This window comes from Oreochromis niloticus, linkage group LG18 (genome assembly GCF_001858045.2).
Source record: "Oreochromis niloticus isolate F11D_XX linkage group LG18, O_niloticus_UMD_NMBU, whole genome shotgun sequence".
Taxonomy (NCBI): domain Eukaryota; kingdom Metazoa; phylum Chordata; class Actinopteri; order Cichliformes; family Cichlidae; genus Oreochromis; species Oreochromis niloticus.
In genome coordinates this window covers 13,941,385-13,965,060 of record NC_031982.2, presented here as the reverse complement: position 1 = coordinate 13,965,060, position 23,676 = coordinate 13,941,385, and the positions used below count along the sequence as shown (strand labels likewise).

The 23,676-nt window shown below is 41.1% G+C and overlaps 2 protein-coding genes across 5 annotated transcripts; one reads left to right on the top strand and one right to left on the bottom strand.

The window, feature by feature from the left end:
• Positions 1 to 53: 53 nt before the first annotated feature.
• gpsm2 (G protein signaling modulator 2) lies at positions 54 to 10,685 on the bottom strand. 3 transcript variants are annotated; one of them, XM_005476199.4, is made up of 17 exons: positions 10,476 to 10,665; positions 9,699 to 9,737; positions 7,956 to 8,024; positions 7,099 to 7,447; positions 4,572 to 4,793; positions 4,348 to 4,483; positions 4,094 to 4,233; positions 3,827 to 3,950; positions 3,582 to 3,697; positions 3,075 to 3,230; positions 2,872 to 2,980; positions 2,587 to 2,716; positions 2,418 to 2,494; positions 2,113 to 2,301; positions 1,837 to 1,996; positions 1,559 to 1,749; positions 54 to 1,190 (listed from the first exon to the last, which is right to left on the bottom strand). In XM_005476199.4, the coding sequence occupies exons 4-17, from the start codon at positions 7,161 to 7,163 to the stop codon at positions 1,014 to 1,016; spliced, it is 1,992 nt and encodes a 663-aa protein (XP_005476256.1). In that variant the 5' UTR covers positions 7,164 to 7,447; positions 7,956 to 8,024; positions 9,699 to 9,737; positions 10,476 to 10,665; the 3' UTR covers positions 54 to 1,013. The 3 variants fall into 3 exon arrangements, with proteins under 3 accessions (XP_005476256.1, XP_005476255.1, XP_005476258.1); XM_005476198.4 differs by lacking the exon at positions 7,956 to 8,024; XM_005476201.3 differs by lacking the exons at positions 7,099 to 7,447; positions 7,956 to 8,024 and having other exon boundaries at positions 10,476 to 10,685.
• A 171-nt stretch (positions 10,686 to 10,856) lies between these two features.
• On the top strand, positions 10,857 to 22,937 carry aknad1 (AKNA domain containing 1). Of its 2 annotated transcripts, none has more exons than XM_005476204.4 (21): positions 10,857 to 11,269; positions 12,460 to 12,669; positions 12,999 to 14,083; positions 14,223 to 14,297; positions 14,397 to 14,508; positions 15,894 to 16,042; positions 16,123 to 16,182; positions 16,295 to 16,428; positions 16,530 to 16,707; positions 17,935 to 18,083; positions 18,450 to 18,602; positions 18,864 to 19,023; positions 19,143 to 19,234; positions 19,332 to 19,534; positions 19,625 to 19,739; positions 20,333 to 20,509; positions 20,695 to 20,792; positions 20,924 to 21,124; positions 21,334 to 21,445; positions 21,554 to 21,722; positions 21,875 to 22,937. In XM_005476204.4, the coding sequence occupies exons 2-21, from the start codon at positions 12,465 to 12,467 to the stop codon at positions 22,052 to 22,054; spliced, it is 3,807 nt and encodes a 1,268-aa protein (XP_005476261.1). In that variant the 5' UTR covers positions 10,857 to 11,269; positions 12,460 to 12,464; the 3' UTR covers positions 22,055 to 22,937. The 2 variants fall into 2 exon arrangements, with proteins under 2 accessions (XP_005476261.1, XP_005476260.1); XM_005476203.4 differs by having other exon boundaries at positions 19,140 to 19,234; positions 21,875 to 22,935.
• The last annotated feature ends 739 nt before the right edge of the window (positions 22,938 to 23,676 follow it).

Sequence of the window (23,676 nt, the reverse complement as noted above, 5' to 3'; positions counted from 1 at the left end):
CTTCTTTGGATTAAATACTTGATGCTGAGCATTTTAAAACAAGTCACGATGGCTACATGAACAGACATGTTTTATTCCTCTGATCTCACTCAGAATATTTAGTACAAAAGGGTAAGAGAAACAGACTGTACATGGGTTAAATGCATACTTTATCAGTTTGCTCATAGTAGCTTTTGTAAGTGCCTCCTGTGTGACTTCAGGAAATTAACTCAAACAAAAACCCTTTTCAGACACACACTCTTTTCAATGAGATTCATAAAGCACCATGGTCACTTTTTCATGAAAAGTTTCCACAGAAATCAGAACAGATCACACCTTCAAACATTTACATTTTACTTTCAACATGGCACAACTCAGAAACTCCATGAAATCACATCAAACAGGCACGCACAAGACACGCACACTCACAATTCTGAAAAGGACTTTCTAAGTGCCTGTGTTAAAGGGGCAGTTCTTGACAAAAGACTAATTGCCACAAGTGTAACAGACACCTGCGGCAAACACTGTGCGCTCTCTCCATAACTGCTGCGAGCTGAGGCCAAGTGACCTGTCGGAGAACTGATGAAGCCACTGATGCCATGTATGCCATATCTGTAAAGGGCTGTAATACATGAAAAGAGTGATTTAAAACACCACTATGAGTATACCTCTACTACCTCATAGCAGTGGGACGGCAGTTCATGGGACAAGAACAATAAATACAAACATACCTGCAGTGGTGTATTTAAAAATACACAGGGTGAAGTGAGAGTATGCAGCAGTACAGAATTATTAAAAACAATTATTAAAAAAAACCCCTTTTGTCCCTGATGCTACTCTGAGTTCATCTTTGTACAAGCTGTGCGAAAAGTCCTTGTTAATCTGAGTTCCCCCAGCCCCCATACTGTCAACTGCATACAGTGCTGATAATGCTATGTGTTGTCCTAAAGGACAAGGAAGTGATCACTGGTCCATCACGATATTGTCCACACCTTCATTAAACAAAAGACCTCACAGTCCCTTTAGTGCTTTGTTTAGCTGGAGCTTGGCCTAGATGCAGCGTTTGCAGCAGAAGGCAGGGTGACACGTTGTTCGTCCATTCGTTTGGCCTGCGACCGCATGATGAGGCTGAAGAAGTCCTCATCTGGTACGGTGGGCCCTCGGACTGGAGGAGGGGGAGGAGCACACCGCTGGTCATCCAAACGGGAGCCCTGGAAGGAATACGGTGAAAGCAAAGAGTATGACTTTGATGTCTGAGTAACAGGATGTTTATAATCTTGTTTCTAACTTGTTTTTTTTTTTTTTGTAATATACTTTGGTCCTTTGTGCAGCTGATCTCTTTCAAGGTAATAAGAATCCTGCCTCCTGACCTCTGGCTACAACAAACAGACATCACTCCTCTACTTATGTTACACCGGCTTCATGTTACCTTCAGCATCCACTTCAAAAACATCATTCTTGTATAGAATGGATGCCACTGCTGGGACTCTAACCGGTGTTTGAATATCAAGTGTTCCCACCCAGCACTATATAAATGTGTATTAGCAAACTATTCAGTAAACTATGCTCTTTCTGTTACCTGGCACTTGACAAGCATATCAAAGAAGTCATCATCAGGCTCAGCGCTGTCAGCGTTGGCCATCAGGTGGCTGAGCACGGCCTGGTTGCTGTTTTGGTTGAGCCTGAGTCCTGGCAGGCTCCCCCCTGCTGCTGATGACTCCTCTAAGCGCCTGCCCTGAGCGCCTGACACATTGGCAGACTCTGACATGGCTACAAATTAAAATAAATAAGTATGCAAATCATAAATTATTTTAACAGTGGTTATATTTTGTGTGTGGGTGGACTGCATGGACCTACATTTCCTGATGGTCCTGGGAGGCGACTCTGGGCCGCTGTTTAGCGATAACCTGCTGCCTCGGTCCTGTATCGAACATCGCTGGTCATCCATGCGGTTGCTCTGGAATCGGCTCAGCAGGTCAAAGAAACCATCATCTCCGAGCATGTCGGGGCTGAGTCGCTGGAAAACAAAAACAAACAACTTGAAAAAAAAAATAAAACAGCAAAAGTTGTTTGATCTTGAATACACGAGTGCTGTCTGTGTGATCTTCAAATGAATTTCCCAGGTCTGCATACTTTTTGTGGTCCCTGTGCAGGTGGCTGACTGGTATCCAGGGTATTGCTGGTGTCCTGGAGGACCTTACTGGAGCCACCAGACTTGTACTTCTTCCCTCGCAGACGGCCAACAAAGAAGAGCTTGGAGGAACTCTTAGCAAGGGAGGGTTTGGACTGTTTGGTCAAGATGTCGCTGTTCCACTTTTGACCCTTCAGCACAGAAACGGATCACAATCACCACAAGTTCAATAGCAAAGGGTGATGTAACAAGAAGCACTTCTTGTAGATGAGGTGTGAGCAGAGCGGTACAGTGGAGCAGTTCTTACATTTACTTTGTCTGGAGTGAGTTTCACCAGCTCCAGGTTCTCCATGCTGTGTCGTTTGCTCATCCTCGGCCTGGCTCCTGTAAAACAATAACAATGTTACGTAATCTACACATTCAAAGCATCTGAAATATTATAGCAAGGGGCATAGGGAAGGTTACACAGTTTTTACCGTGCAGGCTGTAGTCGATATCCTTATTTTCGGAAACAGTGGAGGTATTTGTGCTGTAGCTCAAACCCAAAAGTGTCTGGAGATCAGATACATTCATACGAGCTGTCAGCTCCCCGCTCCTGTCTCCAGTCTGAAAAAAACAACAACAACAACAACAACAAAAAACAGAAGGAACAAACCAACTGTTAATTTTACTGCTGAAGGATTTCTGTATCTGTTCTTAACAAGTTTGCTTTGAGTACTTCTGAAATGATTTGCTGTGAAGATAGTATGAGCAGTGCATACCTCTCTGCAGATCTCCAGGTGTTTCTCAGCAAAGTGCATGGCTTGGTCATGGTTTCCCAGTGCAGTGTAGGCATTTCCAAGACTCCAGCACGCACGGCCCTCACCAATCCTACAGAATGAAACCATACATAAGCAAATACTATTTAACTGTGGCATAGTTACGTCAAAAGAAGCATCATAAAACCTTGTGTTTGCATCTGTACCTGTCATTGAGGTCTTGAGCTATGATGAGATGTTTGAGGTGATAGTCTATGGCTCTCTCATAGTCCTGCAGAAGTGTGTAGGTGTTGCCGAGACTGTAGCAGGCCTGAGCTTCCACGGCTCGGTCCTTTAACTGCCTCGCCAGCTGCAGTGTCTTCCTAACAAGCAACCAGACAAGATGCTTCAAACAATGCACACTGGCTTTATCCTTTCTTCATACAATACAGGCCTGCTTTCCCAGAAGAAGCTCACAGGAACATAATATGATGCATAAATACAATGATAGAATTTTAGATATTTCCACTATTGTGTAAGGAAAAGTGTCTAAAAATGTTACAGTTATTTGATAATTCAATTTCCTCTTCTTTTTTTTGGGGGGGGGGGGGGGGCATGAGACAATCATGGTGACAATATAGGATCAAGTGATTAAGGATCCAGTCACACAGGCCTAGAGACAAAATGCGGCCAACAACAACAAACATTAATACACATATGTAGGTGTGGCTTACTTGTAATGTTCAGCTGCCACTTCAAATTCCCCCAAAAAGATATACGCATTCCCCAAGTTGCAGTAAGCCCGCCTCTCTGCTGATCGATCCCCAAACTCCTTAGCAATGAGCAAACGCTGAAACAGAAACACTGAATTTTAACATTGTATTTGAAATGGTGTAATAAGTAACTTACTAAAAGAAAACATCATCATGGATGCTTGTGAACTCTTTATCAAAAGACACTTTTCAGAGTTCACGCTCACCTGTTCATGAGAAGCTACGGCTTTGCGAAAGTTTCCCAGCAGGTAGTGTGTGTTGCCAAGGTTGCCATAAGTTCGACCCTGAGCAGCTCGATCTCCAAGCTCCTTCACTATCGCCAAATTTGCCCTGACAATGCATATGCAATCAAACGGTCACCCAGCAGCTCGCTTTATAAAATACTGGATACTTGACACAACAGTCAAAGTAACAGGAACTTGTTATTTCTAATGTTAAATTACTCTGATTAAATCACATGCTCTCCTTCTTACTCATAGTACTCTGCTGCCTTCCTCAGGGCCATCATGACATCTTCAGGGAAATCTCCGGGCTCAGCTCCGCTCCAGCAGATACTTTTGCCTTTGGCATGGTACACATTCCCAAAATTATAGAGTGCCCTCGCTTGCCCCACCTAACCGGAAACATGAGTGGTGAAGATCACTTCCTTCTGAAACTCTCAAATACATGAATACAAATATCTGACTTTTATTCTTTATTGCTTATGTTCTCTAATACGTTGCCTCACCTTGTCATTCATGTCTCTGGCTATGTCCAAGTGCCTCTGACAGCAAACCACAGCCTCATCGAACCGACCAAGCACCTTCAATGTGTTGCCGAGGTTACCGCTGGCTTTGGCCTCTCCGACCAGGTCGCCAATTGTCCTGAACAAGACACGTCAAGCTGTTAATAAATAAACATTGTACTGCACTCAGCAGGGCCTTTTACAGAGCTGTTTCTCATGTGTCCAACCTCGTCAAGGTGAGATCATGCCGGTGGAACTCCAAGGCCTTGGCATAGTCGTGCAGGTGGAAGTAGGCATTTCCAAGCTGGCTGTAGATGGCACTGAGCACCTGGAGGTCCTCTGTGCCCACTTGGATGGCAGCTTCAAAAAAGGAGACGCCTGCTTTGTAGTCACCCACCTTACAGAGGCGCTCACCCTCCAGTGCCAGCTCCAGGCAGGACACCTCCATCCTAAAGCAGAGAGGAGCACAATCTGGACTTCTCTTCTTCAAAAACATTAAACTCTAAAATCTCCTCGTCCTCTAATCGACAGCCAAATGACTCCGTTCACGACTGAAAAACAAAACGTCCTTCGAAGCAAAGGCTTTCAGCAAGTGGGAATGTTTAGCCACTTCCTTCCATCTACAGAAAACAATAGAGCTTGTTTATTATAGTAGATCTCACATCCTTTTGACCTACCCCAGAAAGCCAAACAGGTTCCTTTTTCAATCAGCTGAACCAAAACTGAACCTTTGATATTCAGTATTTCTAATGTTTACTGTTGTTGCTTTAGAACTTTAAACACCTTATAACAGATCGTTTAAAAGATCTGTGCTGGCAAAGATTAAAAAAATCATCGTAAATTTCCTAAAATATTGCTTGTGAAAGCAAAATGTTTGATTCCCAGCAACCAACACTGGACATCTGTGTACCTCTTCAAAAATAAAATCAAAAGACCCAATGAATTTGTTTTTAAAGTACAGCAAATCATACATGAATAACAAACACTGATGGGGTTTAAATGTTTTAAGCCAGATGAAAAGAGTGTCAGTCAGTGGCTGTGAAGGCAAATTTAGTGGCATATTTGTGCTTAGCAAAAACTGTCAGATAAACCAACTTTGTTTTTCAGGAAACTGTACTGTTAGTGACATAATGGCTTAACAAAAAAATCTATTCAGTTTGTATAACAAGATTTCCTCCTGTAAACACCCTATGGTTATCTGAAAGCTCGCAAAAACAGACCCAGAAATGACGCAAAAACACCAAACAGCTTGTCTCACCATTCAGCTAGGCTATAATTTGAGAACAAAGGCAAACATGGTGTAAGAACAATAAAGTTCAATCGAGCTCAGCTCAGCGGCCTTAGGCCTTATATTAAAGAGCTTACTTTGTGTTTACTGCCACGTTAACACTATATCATTTAACACTCTAGCTGAGGCAAATGCTAGCCTACCTGCTGGCTTTTTGTGTCTTACAACAACAGCAGCAGCACATGGAACATCTGAGAGGCATCTACTGAGGTATCCACTGGAAAAACCTCCAGGCTGCAGCTCCTTCTCTTTCTCCGAAGCATGGAGAGATTACCTTAAACCAACTTCGTGTTGAAAAGATTTTTTTTTCTCTTTTAAATACAAAAATGCCCCAAAAACTAAACTGCATTCGTCCTAGGTAATATCAAAACCATAATTCATCTGACGTCACAGAGATAATTTACCATCACGCACTGGAAAACCTTCAAGGAGACGCGTGTGATGTTGTCACAGCATTAACTTCCAATGCCTGCCAGCAAGGAAACTGCTCTATCAGCGTTTTCTCGGCTAATCTGCTTGTCTTTCGTCCAAGCCCCGCTCTCCTGGTGACCTGGTCACCTGAGATTACGGCTGTAGAGTATGCACCTGACAGATTACAAAGCCGGTGAGTGCTGTACAGATTGATTAGATTTGTCAGACAAACAGAGTCTGTAGTGACGTGTAATGGAATTAGGGATGCACTGATGAACGGGTGAAATTCTGCGCTGATACCAGTGTTTAAAATAACAATTTCACCACTACCAAGTAAAAATGTTTATTTTGCTTTTGATATCTATACCCCTTTTTGTTCCAAGCACACAAATAATTCATTATGGCAAATAAAATCTGTATCTGAATAATGTCTTATTCGCTGATTAGCCAATGGCAGTCAACAAAGCCGTTTGTTCGACATATATTTGTGCACCTCTGGACGGAATAAATTTACTGATGTCAACAATCTAGCCAGTATTGTAAAAATAATCCACCCTCTTACCAAACACACGCCTAGCTATCTAAATAAAATGGACACGCATGTGGACATAAACACAGGGAGCAATGATGAATATTTCAGGGCTTGTTTAAATATTGAAGCTGGCGGGCGCAGGTCTTTGTGTGGTTGGCAGGTCACACCTGCTGCCCGAGTGCTTTACCTGGGAATGTAAGGACAGCTGGCAGATGCCCCCTTCTTTTTTTTTTTTATAGAAAACTTACCTGCCTTTGTCAACAAAGTCCCAGACCACACTGTGAAATTATTCCTTCACTCTATCATTTAACTTAAGCTTCAAAACTAAACATAGCGTCACTTCTTCAACTGAGTACGTGAAACATCTTACATTACAAATATTTTAATGACTATAAATAGCATTGCTCCTCTTAGGCATCAACAAAACACTTCACCAACGCTCCATCTGAAACTAGAGACTGGGAAAGCGATCACACTTTCTACGCTCTAACTACACTTTAGTGAAAAGACAAAAAAGTCCTACCTGTAGCGGACGTGAAAGGACTGCTCCTCAGCTCGCGTGCTAACCACTGAGCCACCTGTATCCATTGAAGTGCATAATATGAGGGAAAATCCCAGTTTCGTTCCCGAAAAAATGGTTGCGTTTAGCACCAAGACTCTGAGAGGAAAAAAAAAACCCTAAAAAACTCTTCGGTGAACCGAATGGTCACCCAATGTGTTCGAGTCTGCAGCAGTCCCTCTGCTGAATGTTGACAGGGGAAGGTAAACCCACGACTGTTAAAGCTGCAGAATCCTGAGCGTCAGTCCACACAGCTGCTTTCGTGTAATGTGTGTTTTGCGTCACTGGCCCTCAATCGCTTGTTAGCGGCCCTCTGTGAAGAGAACACAAGATGCTGCATGTGAAGCCTCTTTCTGGCTGCACGGTGCCATGGCAACACCAACCAAACAGCAGCGTGAACAAGCGGGGTAAGCAAGAAGCGGGAGAGCGGGGCGGAAATGAATGCACAGGGCCAGCCAAACTGTCAATCTTCTAGGATGGACGGGGACTTCACCCAGGCTTGGAGAGGTTGTGTGCTCCACAGGTATAGCAAAGCAGGAGGAAAAAATATCTACAGTGTGTGTGAATGGAAATCATGGCCTAGGAAGTAGCTGAAAAGAAAGAAAAAGCAACCAGAAACCTGCTGCATGATTGGTTTAAAACAAAAAAAACAAACAAACAAACAAAAAATCTCCCCCCAAAAACAAGGTAAACTGAGAATCTGGGAAAAAGCAGAGAGACTTGCTGCATGTACGCTACTTCCACCAAAGGAAAGGACAGCAATAAGCGTGCTACATGGAAAGTAGAGACTGCTTCAAGTAAAAATCTAAACCAGCCATTACCTAATTTCAGCATGAGGTTATTCTTGCCACACCCATTAGTTCCCCAAGTTTAAACCGTCAGCTCCTCCCCTGAACGCGCGCACACACACACAGACACACACAACCACAATATGGGAAATGGGGCAGGCCAGTTATTTGCAAACTGGGTTACATCTTTATGTTAAATAGCAACTAAATTACAAGACAGACATGCAGTAGGTGGCCTAATGAGCCATAATGAGTGATTATTTGTTTCCAACAGAGCATTTGTTCAGCTACATCAAAGATAAGCTGGCTCAAATTAAAAACCCCAAAATGAAGAAGTGATCAGGATGGTAGTAACAACTGAGAATGGTCATGATTATAATTAGATTATGTGATTGATGAGTGCTATTTTACAGTCAATGAAACATTATATTATATTAGGTAATATTGCTTACTAAATTTACAAATCCATACATAACAAGAAAGCCAATATTCACAAAAACCTAATATCAGGAACTTTGATTAATAAACTGTTCCTCTTGTTAAGTATTAGAGTTAATCATTAGACCCACAGCAGCACAAAAAGGTGCTTTGATAACAAGAAACATCACTTCAATTCAATTTTCATTTGAGATTAAAGACAAAAATCTCTAAGGCACAACGCAGTAGAAACTGAAAAAATCTATGCTGCACATACAGTGCTTAACAAACGTATCCAACCACAACCCAATGGAAGGTTCATGCCACACTGCCCTTAATTAAATTGTTAGTTACCAAAACATTTTTATATTTCTATTATATTAAATCCACTACTATGTGCAAAGTCTTTTTTTTTCTTTTTTTTTAGCTTTTCTAGCTAAAATGTACTTTTTGTTATTATCCAAGAATATTCAAATTTACTATTTTGCAAAAAACCTGAAAAAAATAGTGAAGGACAATAATTATATATTGTTTTTTATATAAACTGTAATTTGAGTGTACAATAGCAAATTTTGTTTGTTTGTTATTTGTCTACTAAATAACAACATAATAACAATATAATTTTTATTTTTAAACAAGTTTTTGAGAGATTTCAATTTTTTGCAGTTTTTAATGACATTTGAATAACAGCAAATCTCTCTCAAACTCTGCCCTGAGTGTGTACATATACACATACAACCTGTATGTTGTATGTGTATATACACACACACACACACACACATATATATGTATGTATATATATATATATATATATATATATACATAGTTGGTGGAGTCAACTTTTTGACAATCCTGTTATTCCTGCTGCTCTGTAAATGATTGTAAATGGTTGTGATTAATGCCCAGAGCTTTGGGAGCTTTACCGTACATGTTCCTGCACATTAATATAATGATCGACTGTTGTGTGCCAACATCCTTGCAGCTTTTTCCAACACCATATGCCATCTGGGTGTGTTTCTGAGAACTCTGTCTGGCTCATAAAACTACAGTGTGCATGAACAAAAGTGAAACAGAGAAAAGTTACTGATGCATAAAGGTCCAAAGAAAGAAAAATAAAGATGCCGTTTTTAATGACAGCTTCACGGGAGCTAATCGCCGACTCCTTTTTGAGTCACAAACAAGAACATGATTTCATCCTTAACACACAACCGATATGAGCTATTTTCTATGTTTTGATGCTCTAAAATGACTACTGCCTCTGACAACAAAACCTAAATATGGAAGCACCACTTGGCATCACACCATGAGGCAGCAAAAAAACCCCACACCAAAACAAAAGTTAAGTACTGGGATACTGACCGGTAATTCTTCCACACAGGAACAGGAAATCTGGGAAGCCTGGAAGAAACAATGTTACAACCATAAATAACCTCAAAGTTCATAAACATGTGTTGCAATGCTGGCTATTCAGGGGTTTTTTTTATATTAAAACAGGGCTTAATACAGACTACATTAAATATTGAATTACATTACACTTGATGACATACACACAGCTACACCTACCTAAAGGATAGACTAAATAAACAAAAAGCCGGTTGCACTAGTTACAGTTAAGTGGAGCTAATATGCTGGCAACTGGGTATATTGTGTACACCGTATAGTAATAACAATACAATCAGATGTAGAGGTATACAAGACTGTGCGTTTGAGTGCATGCTCTCATGACCATTACTACACTAACATGAGTGCAACTACGGTAAGAAATGAATTACGTACGATAAAAGTGGTCATAATCATGCAATATAAACCAACTGCACAAGTATAACACTTGTTAGCAATACACTATAGCCTATACCAAACTATATACTATATACCAAACAGTAAAGCTATGCCCTACACTACACTAATGGTGACAATTCATCTATAGATTTTTAATATCAGCTCCAGTGATAACTACTTTAAAGTGAAGAAATTACTTCGCATTATGGACACCACTGTCAGAGCTATGGTGTCCCAGATTAGTTAATCTTATGGCTGTCTCTTTAGCTTTATTCATAACCAGTTAATTCATTCACACATCACCACCAACATCCAGCTAAAGACTAGCACCGTTAGCCTGTTAGCTGCTAAACTTACGTTAGGCGATCCAGCTCGAACAGAGGTGACTTGTCTTCTTTTCTTTAGTGTCTCACGAGATTAAAAACATGGGTGCGTTTACGGGGGAGAAAAAAAGTGGACGCCTGTAATATAACAACAAGCTGTACTATATTCAGCCTACGGCTACATTATCCTCCAACTTCGGTAAAAACTTCGATTTAACTTCGATAAATACGAAGAAACCCCTTGCGGGTGCACTAGCTTTATGTGTTTTCGCCAAGTAGCCAATCAGAGAGCGGCATTCAAATTTAGTCACGCCCCTGCATAAAATTCATTGGACGAACCGATTTGAATGGTGAAGGGTGACGTTTTTGTGATAACGTAGCTGAGACAAGCACGAGCTTTATTATGTTTGAAAGTTTGACACGCCTTGCACACTTGTGGGGCTTCGGCACTGTGTTAATACACATTATTTAGGAAGGTGAAAGTCTACACATTCCCATACTTATTTTTAAAGAGAGAATAAGTATGTAATGGCCAATAGCCCAAAACTGTCACTTGCTAGCAGCCTTTTGGAGGACGTTTCAGCACCGTTACCTAGCAACGAGACCCCGCTAGTGTCATGCACGCTGCTGTCACCGCGGGTCCAGACGTTCAGCGCTGCCTTGTATCCATTATTAATGATGCCACAAAAACGAAACCTGTTCAGGAAGGCATATGTCAAGAAAGAAGGGGGGAGATATTAAACCATCGCTGCTAGTTTCAAGACCGGGATCAACTTAAAGGTAATGGCACACTGCTGAAGAAGAACCAGCTGGCTAAACACAACCAAGGTAAGTGACCACCGCCAGCAAAGCATTTCAGTGGCACTATGTCACTGAAATGCAGCTCAGACTTACATGCAGAAACAGTACAGAAGCTTAAACGTGTTTGGTAACACTCACATGTAACTTGTAGTAGGAGATATATGTACTTTATATACTTTTGCTCCACCGCTCTTATGAAATGTAGTTATTACGGTTATGGTAACAAGTACCTGAATACATATATCACATGACAGATTTTGTTAACATACATGCAAAAACTTATGATCTATTGAAATATCATATCAGGCTATTATATAGGTATAATTAACTCTATATTAATGATGTGCAATATTAACAGATTCCTATGTGTTGCAAAATGTATTTTACAATTTGTTTTTGTATAGATAATAGTTTTATATTATGACACAGACACTTTTCTTTTAGCATAGTGGTTTTTTCTTGGTTCAGAGGGTCAGGGGCTACACAGCAGAGTCGTTATGATATTGTATTTTCTAATTGGGGTTTTATTTAATTTGATTTTGTGTTTTTAATTCAGTTTAGTTCACAGAGTGTATTTATATAGTTTAGCTTTTAATAGTTTCAGTGTTAGATTTAGTCTTTTAAATTATTATTATTGTATGGAGGGCATGTGTCAGATGTAAGATTTAGGAAAATCAGTACAGGTTTTATATTGAAAACACAGCTTTTAGAAAGCAGTTGACTGACAGTCTTGTGCACATCTAAAAATCTTAGTATTCACGTCCATCAGTGCCTCATCAGTCACATTGTGTCTAAATTTTTAGCAAAGTCACAGATACTAAAACTAAGGATTATTTCTATTCTATGAAGGAAGAACCCATTTAAAACAAATTATTTATTTCTGAATGAAATAGATGAATTACTTTTTAAAAAATATTTATCTATATATTTATTCATAAGCCTTCTGCTGCTGTCAGACACTCAAAACAGACACAATGCGTTTCATCCAAGCACATAATTAACTCAAAAACTTTACACCCTTGCGGCACGCAATCTTCTGTGCACACATTGTATTGATTGTTGAATAATTGACACCTTAGTGCTTTTTGATCCAGTGTTGTCACTCTGTAGGTTGCGTTGCTAAGAGATGAATGGTGCTTCGTTCAGTTTTCTCACCCTCCTTTTTTCTTAACAGAGGTGAGGAGATATTGAACAGTGCATCCATTTTTCTGTTGCAGAGTCCATGGAGGGAGACCTGGGAGAGTCGGATGAGGATGTTCAGGGGGAGGACAGATCCGTAGTGCTGTGGGAAAAATGCATCGAGCAGAGCTTCTTTGTTGATCTCAGTGAGGATGAAAGTCTCCACTTCAGTGATCTGGAGAGTTCTTTGGCCTTGCATCTGTCCCAGGCAGAGTCTGCTGCCTCTGAAGCAAGCATCCATCTTAGTGGTAAGACATGCAAGCACTGTTGTTTATTGTGTCAGGTTTCTTGTATACTACGGTGAATTACTGCGTATGTGATGAAAAGTTTAGATAAAACAAATTTTTTAATAATACATCATTATAAATATGTTGGCATGCAGGATGTTAAACATCTGCTATGTTTTTTTGCTCACTTCAGGTGTGACAAAACAAATGCAATGACATATATTTTTTGCAAAGTCATGAGCTAGTTTTCACTCTCATCATTAGCCTTAAAAATCACAACAAGCTAATTTAATGGAATCAACATGACCCTGTAATTAGGTTTTCATGGTATTTGGGTTTTTAATTTGCAGGGGACGCGGAGCTGTCTGGGTTGGATGACTCCTCCTCAGAGAGCAGTGTGGGCAGTCAGAGCGGGAGGGTTCTAGAGAGCAGTTCCAAGAGAAACCTCTTACATGTGTCTTCCCAAAGATCAAAAACCATCCAAGATGAGCTGCCCATAAACCAGGGAAGTGAGGACACTGGACAAAATACCAGTGATGAGGATCAGGAGGACTTGCCATATGATGGGAACATTGGAAGCCCTTACTTCAACAAGAAAGATTCCTCTGAGGGAAACATTAGCTCTGATGGAGGACACACTGTTCATACAAGTCCTGATCTTTCTGGTCAGCTTGAATTATTGCAAGACGATATCAGCACAAAGCAGGACAACGTTTTTGATGCTTTCAAGCAAAGTGAGCTTGGTGGACCGCATCCTGGTGCTGCAGACATTAACCAGTTATTGCTGCGGCACTTCTCCCAGGAGGAATTGCTGCGGCTGGGTAGGCTGATCGAGGCAGAGACCCTGCCAGAGGTGTCCCTGTTGGAGAGTGCAGACGACAGTGTTTTTAGCTGGGCTCCAACACACAACAGCAAAGCAGTGAATAATAACCACACAGAGAGCTCAGATGAAAAGAGTAATGCTGCATCAAAAAAAGCAAGTTCAGAAGAGCAGATACAAAAGAAGACTCCTACTTTCACATCTGGTGCTTATGCAAACAGCACATCCAACTCTGAAAGTACAGATTCTAAGCAGAGCAGTGAGGATTTCAGTGCAGATGAAGTAAAGCAGGACAAAGCAGATGAGGAGGAAGAGCAGGTTCAGAGAGTTCCTCTGGTGCGTACAAGATCCTTCAGCGAGATGAAGTATGGCCAAGGCCAAGTCCATTACCCGCTCCCTGACTTCTCCAAGGTTGCCCCTAAAGTGAAAATCCCCAAAACCCCAGCCAGATCACTTCCTCAGTGCCCTAGCACCATTCACAGAGCTCAGTCTTCCCCAGGCATGTTAGAGGTGATCAGCAGAGTCTTGGAGGACTCAGTCCTGCCAGCCGGGAAAGCTAATGTCTTTAAAGATGAAGAAAAGCACACTCCTCCTGCACTGGTGCACCATCTGCAGGTAGAAAGCATTCAGATCATATCTTTGCATTGCAAATGAACGTTAGACTTTCATTTTCTTTAGCTGATATTTTCTGTCATCATTGCATTACTGTTTTCTTAGATAGAGCTGTAACATCCATCCTCTCTATTTTCTTTAGGCTGAATATGATAAATTACTCACCAAATACGCAGAGGCAGAGAACCTCATTGATCAGATGAGACTAGGAACCAGTGTAAGTTCTAAGGTTTCTTCCTGGTGTAATTCACACAGGCCTGTGTTAATTAGTTACATTTCAAATGTAAGATACAAAGGTATTTATTGCTTTTCACAGAATCATCCCTCCTCAGAACTCATGCCTTATTTAGAGGATGATGATGAAGATCAGGGGCAGTTAGCTGAGCTGAGCCATCTTGGATACAAAGCTCCTCATCTTCCCTCATCAGGTACGGCTCCGTGTCCGACATCTGATATCATGAAAGGTTAACTTCCTTCTACTACATGAAGATAAAGTCTGACTGGATTCCTCAGAGAGTGATCAGTTTAGATGCCACATTTTTTAATGAAACTTTTTAATGAAATTGAAAAAGTAACTGAATATTTATGACAAACCAGGCCTGTGTATCTTTATTTAAACACCGAATGATCAGAAAGTCGAGTTAAACACTACGTTAAAGGCATGTTGTGCTCAGGCCGGCAGCTGCTCTCCAGTTTTTTGTCATTTTAGCTGGAAAATAGATTGAGTATTTTATTGAATCCAGTATTTTGTCTTAGTTTTGTGGTGCCTCACAAATATTTTGCATACATAGAAGAGGAAAATGCTTCACATTCATTGTGATCCCTCCATACAGTCGGTGTGTGGCTCCTGTCCAGCTATAAGACGCAGACAGTTAAGGGTTAATACTACAGAAATGAAATGTGCCATGATGTGTTTGCGCTTTTTATTCATTTTAAAAGGCCATTCTGTTAGAGTAACCAGCTGCTGGCTGTGAGCACGGCTGCAGCTGCTCAGCCTTGCTGTGGTGATTGAAGCTGTTTACGGACACTGTTGTTGTCCTCCAGCTGCCAGTGTGGTTTAACTTGCACTGCTGTAGACAGCTACAGTAGCATCTGAGCCTGCGGAGCATCACTGACGGGGACTTGGACAGTGAATCCATCACTGGGTGCACATAAAAATTGGTGTATAATGTTACAGCAAATAAAAACAGTCATGTTAAATTCAGAGTTAAGGTGGCATGTCATTCTGCTGCAGTAATCACAGCTACAGTCTGTCTCTACGGCTGTTATAATAAAGCTGCAGAACCAGTTAATCCAGCACCCTTTGTAAACACAGTGGTGCAGATTTAAACCTCAGCATGCAGCAGCAGCGAGGGCTATACTGACTAACTGCAGTTAATAATTTAAATAATACTTTATAGTAATGCAGAAAAGCCTTTCTCCATAGGTGATACTAGATAGGGGAGAGGTAACACACAAGTTTTTGTGAGGGACTCTAAAGTTAGTGTTGCCATGATCCTTGAGGGCCTCTGTTATAATGTTATTCCCAGCCTAGTGGTTTGAGCTACATCAGCTCTGACCCAACCCACCCTAACCCTAACAACTAATCACAGCAGAGCGTCCCTCACACTGCCACGCCTCTGGCTGAGCTAATGATTTGGCCTGCATGCATTTTGTGCTTGGCAGCATTATTTATAAAAATAAGTAAATAAAGCTACAAATAAAGATATATTGGCAGTACAAATCCCAGAGGATGTGTCAGGAACATTTTACTCATAATTTATTACCTTAATTATGTTGAGTGTGTATGACTCCCATGTTGGCTTGTTTTCAGAAAGCTTAAATGAAAAAGATGAATCAGCTCTCATCAGCACCATTAAGGAGGCGACCACAGCTTCCCCCAGCGAGCTTCAGGATAATCCCAGTGACGGGGAAAGGATGACCGCTGAGCTGAGAGACATCATCAGCCAGTTCATGCAGAAGGTGTGTTTGAAAATGACTACCGCTACTGTACAATTAAACACACACATATTTTAAACATTTACAAACCTTCTGCTCTTCAGGTGGATGAATTCAGATTTACTGTGAGCAACATGGCTGTAAGCACAGAAGAAAAGCAAATGGTAAGGATCCTTTACCTCCTACATGTAAGGTAAACTACTTTAGGGTTTCAAGCACAATTTGGGGCCTGCTTTTTTTGTGCATGTGCATTAGTATAGACTGATCCTTTTGCAGATGTTGAGGAGCATGATGGAGGCTCAAGACCAGTTGGAAAGAAAATATATCAGTAAGAAGGAGGAGCACAGAGCTCTGGAGATGCAAAACTACATGGGCTTATCCAGGAACACTGGCACTTTTGATGCTAACAGGTCAGAGAGACCCCGGGGTGGCAGCTGTAAGTGTCAGTATCATGTTTGTGCACCCATTTATGTGTGTGTGTGTGTGTGCGTGTGTGTGTGTGTGTGTGCAGACTAGTGGAAGGAGACATATTCAGGATAGGCATGCATCTTGAGGACATTAAGGAGATCATAGACAAAAACGTGTGTGATCAGATTTCTCCTCCTCACTCAACATCCACTCCCACGTCCACCACTGTACCCACTCCTGTCTGCATGTTCACACCTTCACCTCCACCTTCCCTGCACGAGGTAAAAGACACACAGAAAATTCATGTTTGAATGTATTTGCCACACTATTCATATTCTCTGATTTGGGGCCTTTTATAGTCAGAATACGCTGTGACTAGTAAAAATGCAATGCTGCATATCAACAGTTCAAATTCATACTAGTAGCAATGCAATTGTAGGTTTCCAAAAATTGTGTTGTTATGGTTAATTATTTATCTGCAAAAAATGACATTGTGAATATTTTAAATGCTCGTTTTGAATAAAAAGGTCTTTGCAACATGAGGTGTGATCAGAAAGTTCTGAAAAGCCTTTTCTGACTTAGATTTAGTCTGGATCGTTTTCAGCGTAGCTGCTATTTTCAGATCTGTCAGTGGAACTTCTGTTATGCTTTCTGTTGGATGCTGGAGGAGCTCCAGTGTTTTCTTTGTGCTCGTTACCTGAGGCAACACATTAAAACTTGTAAACTGCAATCTTCAGCTGAAAACTGCTGTTGGCCGTTTCCTTATTGAATTTCTCCACAGAATTGAGCTTCTGTGGAGCATCATTTGAGCATCTTTCATTCTTTTACATCTTTCGCCTCTTCACAGAAAGCCTCTGTCACCTTGATTGCCTTGAGTTTCTCAGGCTCTTCTGGGCCTACAATTCATTTTCTTTTCAGAGCATTTGTTTCAGCTCCAGGGTTTCTTGGATGAGACCCTCCACCTTTGCAGATGACTGCTGACTGCTAGTTTGTGTATCCATTCATCTACAAATTAAACAGGCTCATCTGCTTTGGCCTCCGGAGCTGGTGGTTAAACTCCATGATTTTTTAAGAGGGTTTTTCCTCTCTTCTTCTCCTTTTTCTTCTTCTTCTTCTTCTTCTTCTTCTTCTTCTTCTTCTTCTTCTCCAAATTAAGCTCAGCTACAAGCCTCTTATAAGTAGCTAAATGTTTGCCTTTCATGTTTTGAACAGTTGCCTTCACAGTGGTCACCTTATCTACATTTTTATTTCTTGGAGTGCAGTTTTATATCTGCTTTTTCATGGTGGCTGCTTTCTGTCTTTTAGAATCAGAAATATAAATTGAGAAGAAATTATAATAATCTCCCGTGCTCATGCTGCCTTTAAGGCTTAAATATATCCGCTCAGCCCTGTTGATATGATAGGGATGCTTATTTGCATCCATGCCCTGCATCTTCATTTGTGACAAATCCTTTCCTGGTACAGATGCTAAGTATGTGCATATGTTTGCATTAACTTTTATGTTTCAGGGGCAAAGTTATAAGATGGACACAGAAGAAGAAGAAGAAGCAGAGGGGGGCAGTGACCTTCAGATAAATGGTGGATCAGACCAAAGTAGTGAGCTCGTAGCTGCTGACCGTCTAGTGAAAAACTCTGGACATGGCAGCTGCCAGTCACGGTACCAATAAATTTCTTCTTTGCAGTCTAATGTTTAGGTTTTAAACTTAAAACTTAAATTTTAAATCTTTCTTTTGTGAATATAACATCTTTATAGTTTCTGATATGCAGCTAATATACAGCTCAGTGGCAAATGTGCTGAAAAATTAAAGATGACTTGGATGGATATAAGTATACTGTAACAAACCACCTTATCCTGGCTAGCTGTTTATGCTGTGAGCAGTGCATACGTGTGTGTTTGTGCACGTTCTCAGCCTTCCTGTGGGCAGGTAGTGTTTCTTGTACACAGCTGGTGTTGGGTTGCACAGTACGGAGGGAAGGGAGTGCTTGGGTCTGTGTGCAGGTATTCTTCTCTGGCCTGTTTTAGGGACTCAACGGGCTCTTTGGTTGGACTTGATGTCTGTAAAGCTGAGGAGGAGGACAGGAGCTCTGGTTTGTCAGAGGTGGCAGATCACAGTGACATCTTAGCTTACCTGTGTGGAAACAAGACCACCTCACACGAGCAGTGGACAGTCAGCAGGTCAGTGTTGTGACTGTGAGGTGACTGACTCTCTGTTATGGCTTCTTATTGCTGTTTTTTAATTTTATATTTAAGTCTTCATAATGCAAGAGATCTGTTTTTGCATAATATATATATTATCATGCTCAATATAGAAAACAGGCATTGTCTTTTTCTCATAATGCTTTTCATATCCTACTGTTAAAATCTAAGTTTTGAAACAAAACCACTGCTGTTTATTACACTTAGACTTTATACAGTAAACACTTGCTCTTTCTGCAGCCAGAGCATCAAGGATAGAGGCTCCAGACAAAAGGATGAATGTGATCTGGGTGATTGTGTTAGTCTGGCAGTGGAGGTCTCCTGTTCCTCTGATGCACCAAGAGGCTCGGAGAGCCACAGCCTCTCAGAGCCGGATGTCAACACCTCATGTGCCTCCCAGGTCAGTTGCAGATACAAGCTAGCCTGTTTGACCGCTGCTGTCTCTTCCACACAATTAAAATGCAATGCAAATTTTCATGCATGTCTTTTGGTTAAAACCTTGTTATTGATGCACAGAAGATGGTGAGTTCAGAAACAGACAGCGGATTTGGGAGCTCTTACTTGAATCATTCGGGCTCGGGATCATTTCAACCAAATCTGCTTCCAGAAAGGTGTGAGTGAGAGTATTTTAATGACTGGTACACCATCATAAACATATCACATGAGCCTAACATGAGAATACCTTAAGCTGAGCTTTTGCTTCTGCAGTGTGCTGTCCCAGAAAGAAGGTTTAAGTAGCTCAGACAGTGAAGACTCGTGCTCCCACCTGCAAACAGCCATCCATCCTGCCATCACTGGCTACCAGTGGGCCAGCCCCCACCCATCTGTCTTAACACAACACTGTGGAGCAACAGCTGCAGTGGACCTGTGGGTGGACAGTACCACTAAGAAACCTTCAGCAATGCTGCAAGGTGAGTAATCTCCATCACTGCATGTTCACTTTTTATGTCATGTTTTCTGGTCAGTGCTAAAGTTCCTCGTGTCCACCACTGACCAAACAGGATCTGACCAAAGCCTGTCTGCTCAGCACCATCAGCTCGTATCTCAACCTCTGCTTGGCACCTCCATGGATACTGATGGCAGAGGCAGCCCTCTGCGCTCCTGCTCTTGTAATAGGTCGGTATGCTGAAAACAAACACCAGTGTTAGTGAATAATCACTGCACTGCTGTGAATTCAAATGTTAAACCACTGTGGGTAAAATTATAAAGAGTGTGTATAATTAACATTAAAATAGCAGCAAAATAAACTGGCACTTTATGGGAGTGGGACTTTCACCCTTTGAAAGTGTTGGTGCTCAACCCCTTTAAGAAGAAATAATTGTTAAAGCCAGGGGGCAGTGTAGGACGCAAATTTGGTCTTGCACCTTAAAAGTGGCAGCAGACTACTGGTTATAAGGCTTATAGGAATAAATCTACTGCAAATAATTACAGTTGAAGGCCACTTTTGAAACCTTTGAATTCTTAGAGCTCTCCCTTGAAAAACAGCGCATCTGAGATTCACCCTTTTGGTTTCAATCTCTCTGTGTCTTTGCCTTTGTTACCTTGACCGACAATTGTTCTTTCTTTTGTTTTGAAGGGGTTTCACAAGTATGTGGCTTTGTACTAGCAGTCAGCATTTAAGCTAAATATTTGCCCGTATCTACTGGAACTTTATCATGACCTTTTTTTCCCGTTTTGTGAACATTTCTGTGTCGCTCGTGTGTGACCAGTGAGGCTATCCTGGCCTTGCAGTCGGAGGTGTCTAGGCTAAAGAAGGACCTGGAGGTGGGCTTAGTGCAATTACCTCACTTAGCTCAGAAGATGGACTATCTCACCTCAAAATACAGACAAGAGCGCAAGGAGCGCCGGTCCAGAACCAGGACTTACCAAAGTTCAGCCTGCAACAGGTGGGACTCATGGTCAATGAATGAAAGATGGACATTTTGTAAGGTGTTATCATGTTGATAGTGACGTGTTATATCTAGTAAACTAACAAGTAAGAATTTCAGTTTCATGATAAACATTTAAACAGAAATAACCATTCAGAGTCCAAATATCTTCTCATATTGATTATTTGTATAATAACATGTAGAGTGGGGAATAACAGCAGAGATGTGAGTAACTTCAGTTTCAGTCAGGCAAGGCTGGAGGACTGGATCTCATCAGACATGGACCCCAGCCAGAGCAAAGGTAGACCCCCACCAGCCATAAAATTGTGTAAACTCCAATTGTCTGGCTCTAAGTTCCCTTCCCTGCATTGATATAAGCGCATGCAGATGTTACTTCATCCTTTTAATGTAATTTGTTTGTTTGCTCTTCAGGCACAGACAGCAGTGGAACAAGCTCTGAGATAATGCTGCAGTTACACAGTTCACCAGCAGGGAGCAGAAAAGGTGGCAGAGGCGTACATTCAGTTTCTCCTGCTGCGTGGACAGAGGGAGGCCGCTCACTGGAAACCTCTGGGTTGAAAAGCTGCAGTTTAAAAGGAGAGAACCACATGATGTCTGACTTCAGACCACAGAGTGAGAAACTGCTTCATGTCAGGTTTTGTCCATCAAGGTTTTGATTTAATGAGTTATGAAACTGACCTCAGTAAACAATCATGTATTAGTGTTATCTGGTTGAATAGTGTACAGGCTGTAATACTGTAAGGTGAAAAGGAAAATCACTGCTGTCAATACGTACTAATTCTTACTGAGCACACTGTTTGTCATGTTTCTGTGATCTACAGTCGTCACAAATAGTTTATACTCCAAGGACAGATGGTCTCTTCTCTCCAGCTCGTTTCTCCAGAAGCCGCTGCTGCAGGTCAGCTACGGCTCCTCCTGCAGTCTGCCGGCCAGGTAAAATACAAGCGTTAACTGCATTGATAGAGATATTTATCAGCTGTACGCCTCATAGTTTTTTCTTGGGATACATCATTCTTTTTTGCTACATGTTGTCAAATCCAGCTATAAATTCAGTGAGCCACCGCTGCAGTCCATGTCCCATCACAGAAAACGGTCCACTCAGTCAGACACAGCACTCCTGCCCAGCGATGTGTACTTTCAGCGGACACCGTCTCCATCATCGGTGCCTTTCAAGACTGGCAGCAGGACAAGCAGACGTAGCAGGAGCAAGGTCAAATGTCTCACACTTTAACGCAAATCAAATAAACCAGTTTTCTTTATATACAGGAACATCTGCTGTATATCATAAAAAAAGATCAGGTCTTTACTGTGACATACACGAGTCTTACGTGGCATAAGGGACAAGTTTCTTTGGTTTTCTAGGAAGAAGACGTGAACAGGACTCTGGACCAGGCGATTGAGATGGCTCGCAGCATGAAGAGGACCACTGACCGCATGGCCAGGAGGCTGTCTGCAGATCTGGCTAAGGCTCAGCTACACAGGAAACTGCACCACATGCAGTCGCAAGGTGGAAGGAAACACCAGGACACTGGCTATGGATGAGTTTATATTCTCATCTCTTTGCCTTTATAAAATATATTTTAATTACAGTATATCTGATTCACAGATGTGATCTGTGATAAGTTTGTTTTTGTTTTCTTTTGTTTTAAACAGTATCGGCTATAGTAGAAACATGTATAGTACGTTTTTAAAGTTACTGATATTTTTTATGAATGGGCAACATTTTTTAAATATGAAATGTCTTCATGTTTTGATTTGATCTCAAGGCCTCTGAAGAACATTTTTATCCATCCATCTTAACTGTATCCTCACCAGTGTCCAAAATAAATTCAAAATGAATGCTGTGAGACACAATGTGGTGAAGACAACATTAGACATAGAGTACATTGTGACAAGTTGAAGCAATAAATGTAAACTTTGTTTTCACAATGCTCCATGCCACTGAACACCCTGGTAATCTTTTTTTAATGTCAGGTGAAATATAAGGAGTGAAACTACAGTGAATGTATGATTTACAGACGGAAAATGTAGGAAGAAAACACATAAAAAATATAAAGTGACCTAAAATTCAGCTTGATCCTCTTTGGGTGCTGCAAGTGAAAATACATCCTTAACCATCCTTAGACATCAGGTGACTCACTCTGATATTTCACCTCTTTACTTTGCCTGCTTCAGTTGTATGTTTGTGATCATTGTCCTGCAGAATCATGCAGTGAGTTTGATGTGTTTGGCATTTCAGGTGTTTCCTGTTTGTACCTACTTTGTTTTTTTCTTTTAGCTGTGATGTCAGTGCACAGATTTGGAGACAATACCTCAGTCTTACAACTCTCAGTAAATGATAAGAAACAGCAGCACAGTGCAAAGATTCATACATGTCATAGACTCTGAAATGCATCTTAAGGTCCCCACACAAAGGTACAGGCACACACCTGTCCTCGTGATTAAAGCTGATGTTATTGCAGGTAAAGATGACGAAACTGTCCGCCGAAATTCAAATACACTTTGATGTGATGGCCTTTCTCAGTCATGCACTGGATTCTAAAACTTCTTGTAATTTCAGCCAGGTTGTGCTGTGCAGTGAAGAGTGCGGTAGTCAAGGTTATCTAAAACCAACTAGTTTAATTGGTTTAACCTTAATATTTTAAAACAAAAAATATTCTGGCATCTCTTGAAGAAAGTTCATTAGCTGTCTTCCAGCAAACTGACTAAACCAGCTGATCTCCTCTGCACATCTAAGCAGAAAATGCAGAGATCATCCTTTTTTTAATCAACATAAATAATAAAACTATAAAAAAGATGAATGAAAGACTGGGCCAGGTGGTTAACAAGATGACAGAAGGATGATAACTAGCAGGAAAAAAAAGACATCACATTTAATACAATCACATTTTAAAAATTTTATTTCAACAAATTTTAAAATGTGACAGAAAAATAGTGATGCAAAAAACTTCACAGTAGTAGAAACTAAAGTCGAAGCAAAGCTATAGCCTTTTACTGATCATGAGCATTACTGCAGCCGAACAAACTTTATTTAACACAGAAATAAAAGCACAAATATTTAATGTACTAACAGGAAATAAAGCCGCTAATTAAGATTCTCTGTGACAGCAGTCCTACTAGCTGTGTTGATCTTGGACAGCAGGGGGCACAGCTTTACCAACTTA

Bases quoted from the DNA above. Each gene is read 5' to 3' on its own strand.
- aknad1 (XM_005476203.4), top strand. From the start codon at position 12,465: ATGGAGGGAGACCTGGGAGAGTCGGATGAGGATGTTCAGGGGGAGGAC. The intron at 16,183-16,294 runs GTAAGGATCCTT...ATCCTTTTGCAG, and splicing joins GCACAGAAGAAAAGCAAATG to ATGTTGAGGAGCATGATGGA. The intron at 21,446-21,553 runs GTAAAATACAAG...TGTCAAATCCAG, and splicing joins TCCTGCAGTCTGCCGGCCAG to CTATAAATTCAGTGAGCCAC.
- gpsm2 (XM_005476199.4), bottom strand. From the start codon at position 7,163: ATGGATACAGGTGGCTCAGTGGTTAGCACGCGAGCTGAGGAGCAGTCC. The intron at 2,717-2,871 runs GTATGCACTGCT...TGTTTTTTTCAG, and splicing joins ACCTGGAGATCTGCAGAGAG to ACTGGAGACAGGAGCGGGGA. The intron at 1,191-1,558 runs GTAACAGAAAGA...TATTCCTTCCAG, and splicing joins ATATGCTTGTCAAGTGCCAG to GGCTCCCGTTTGGATGACCA.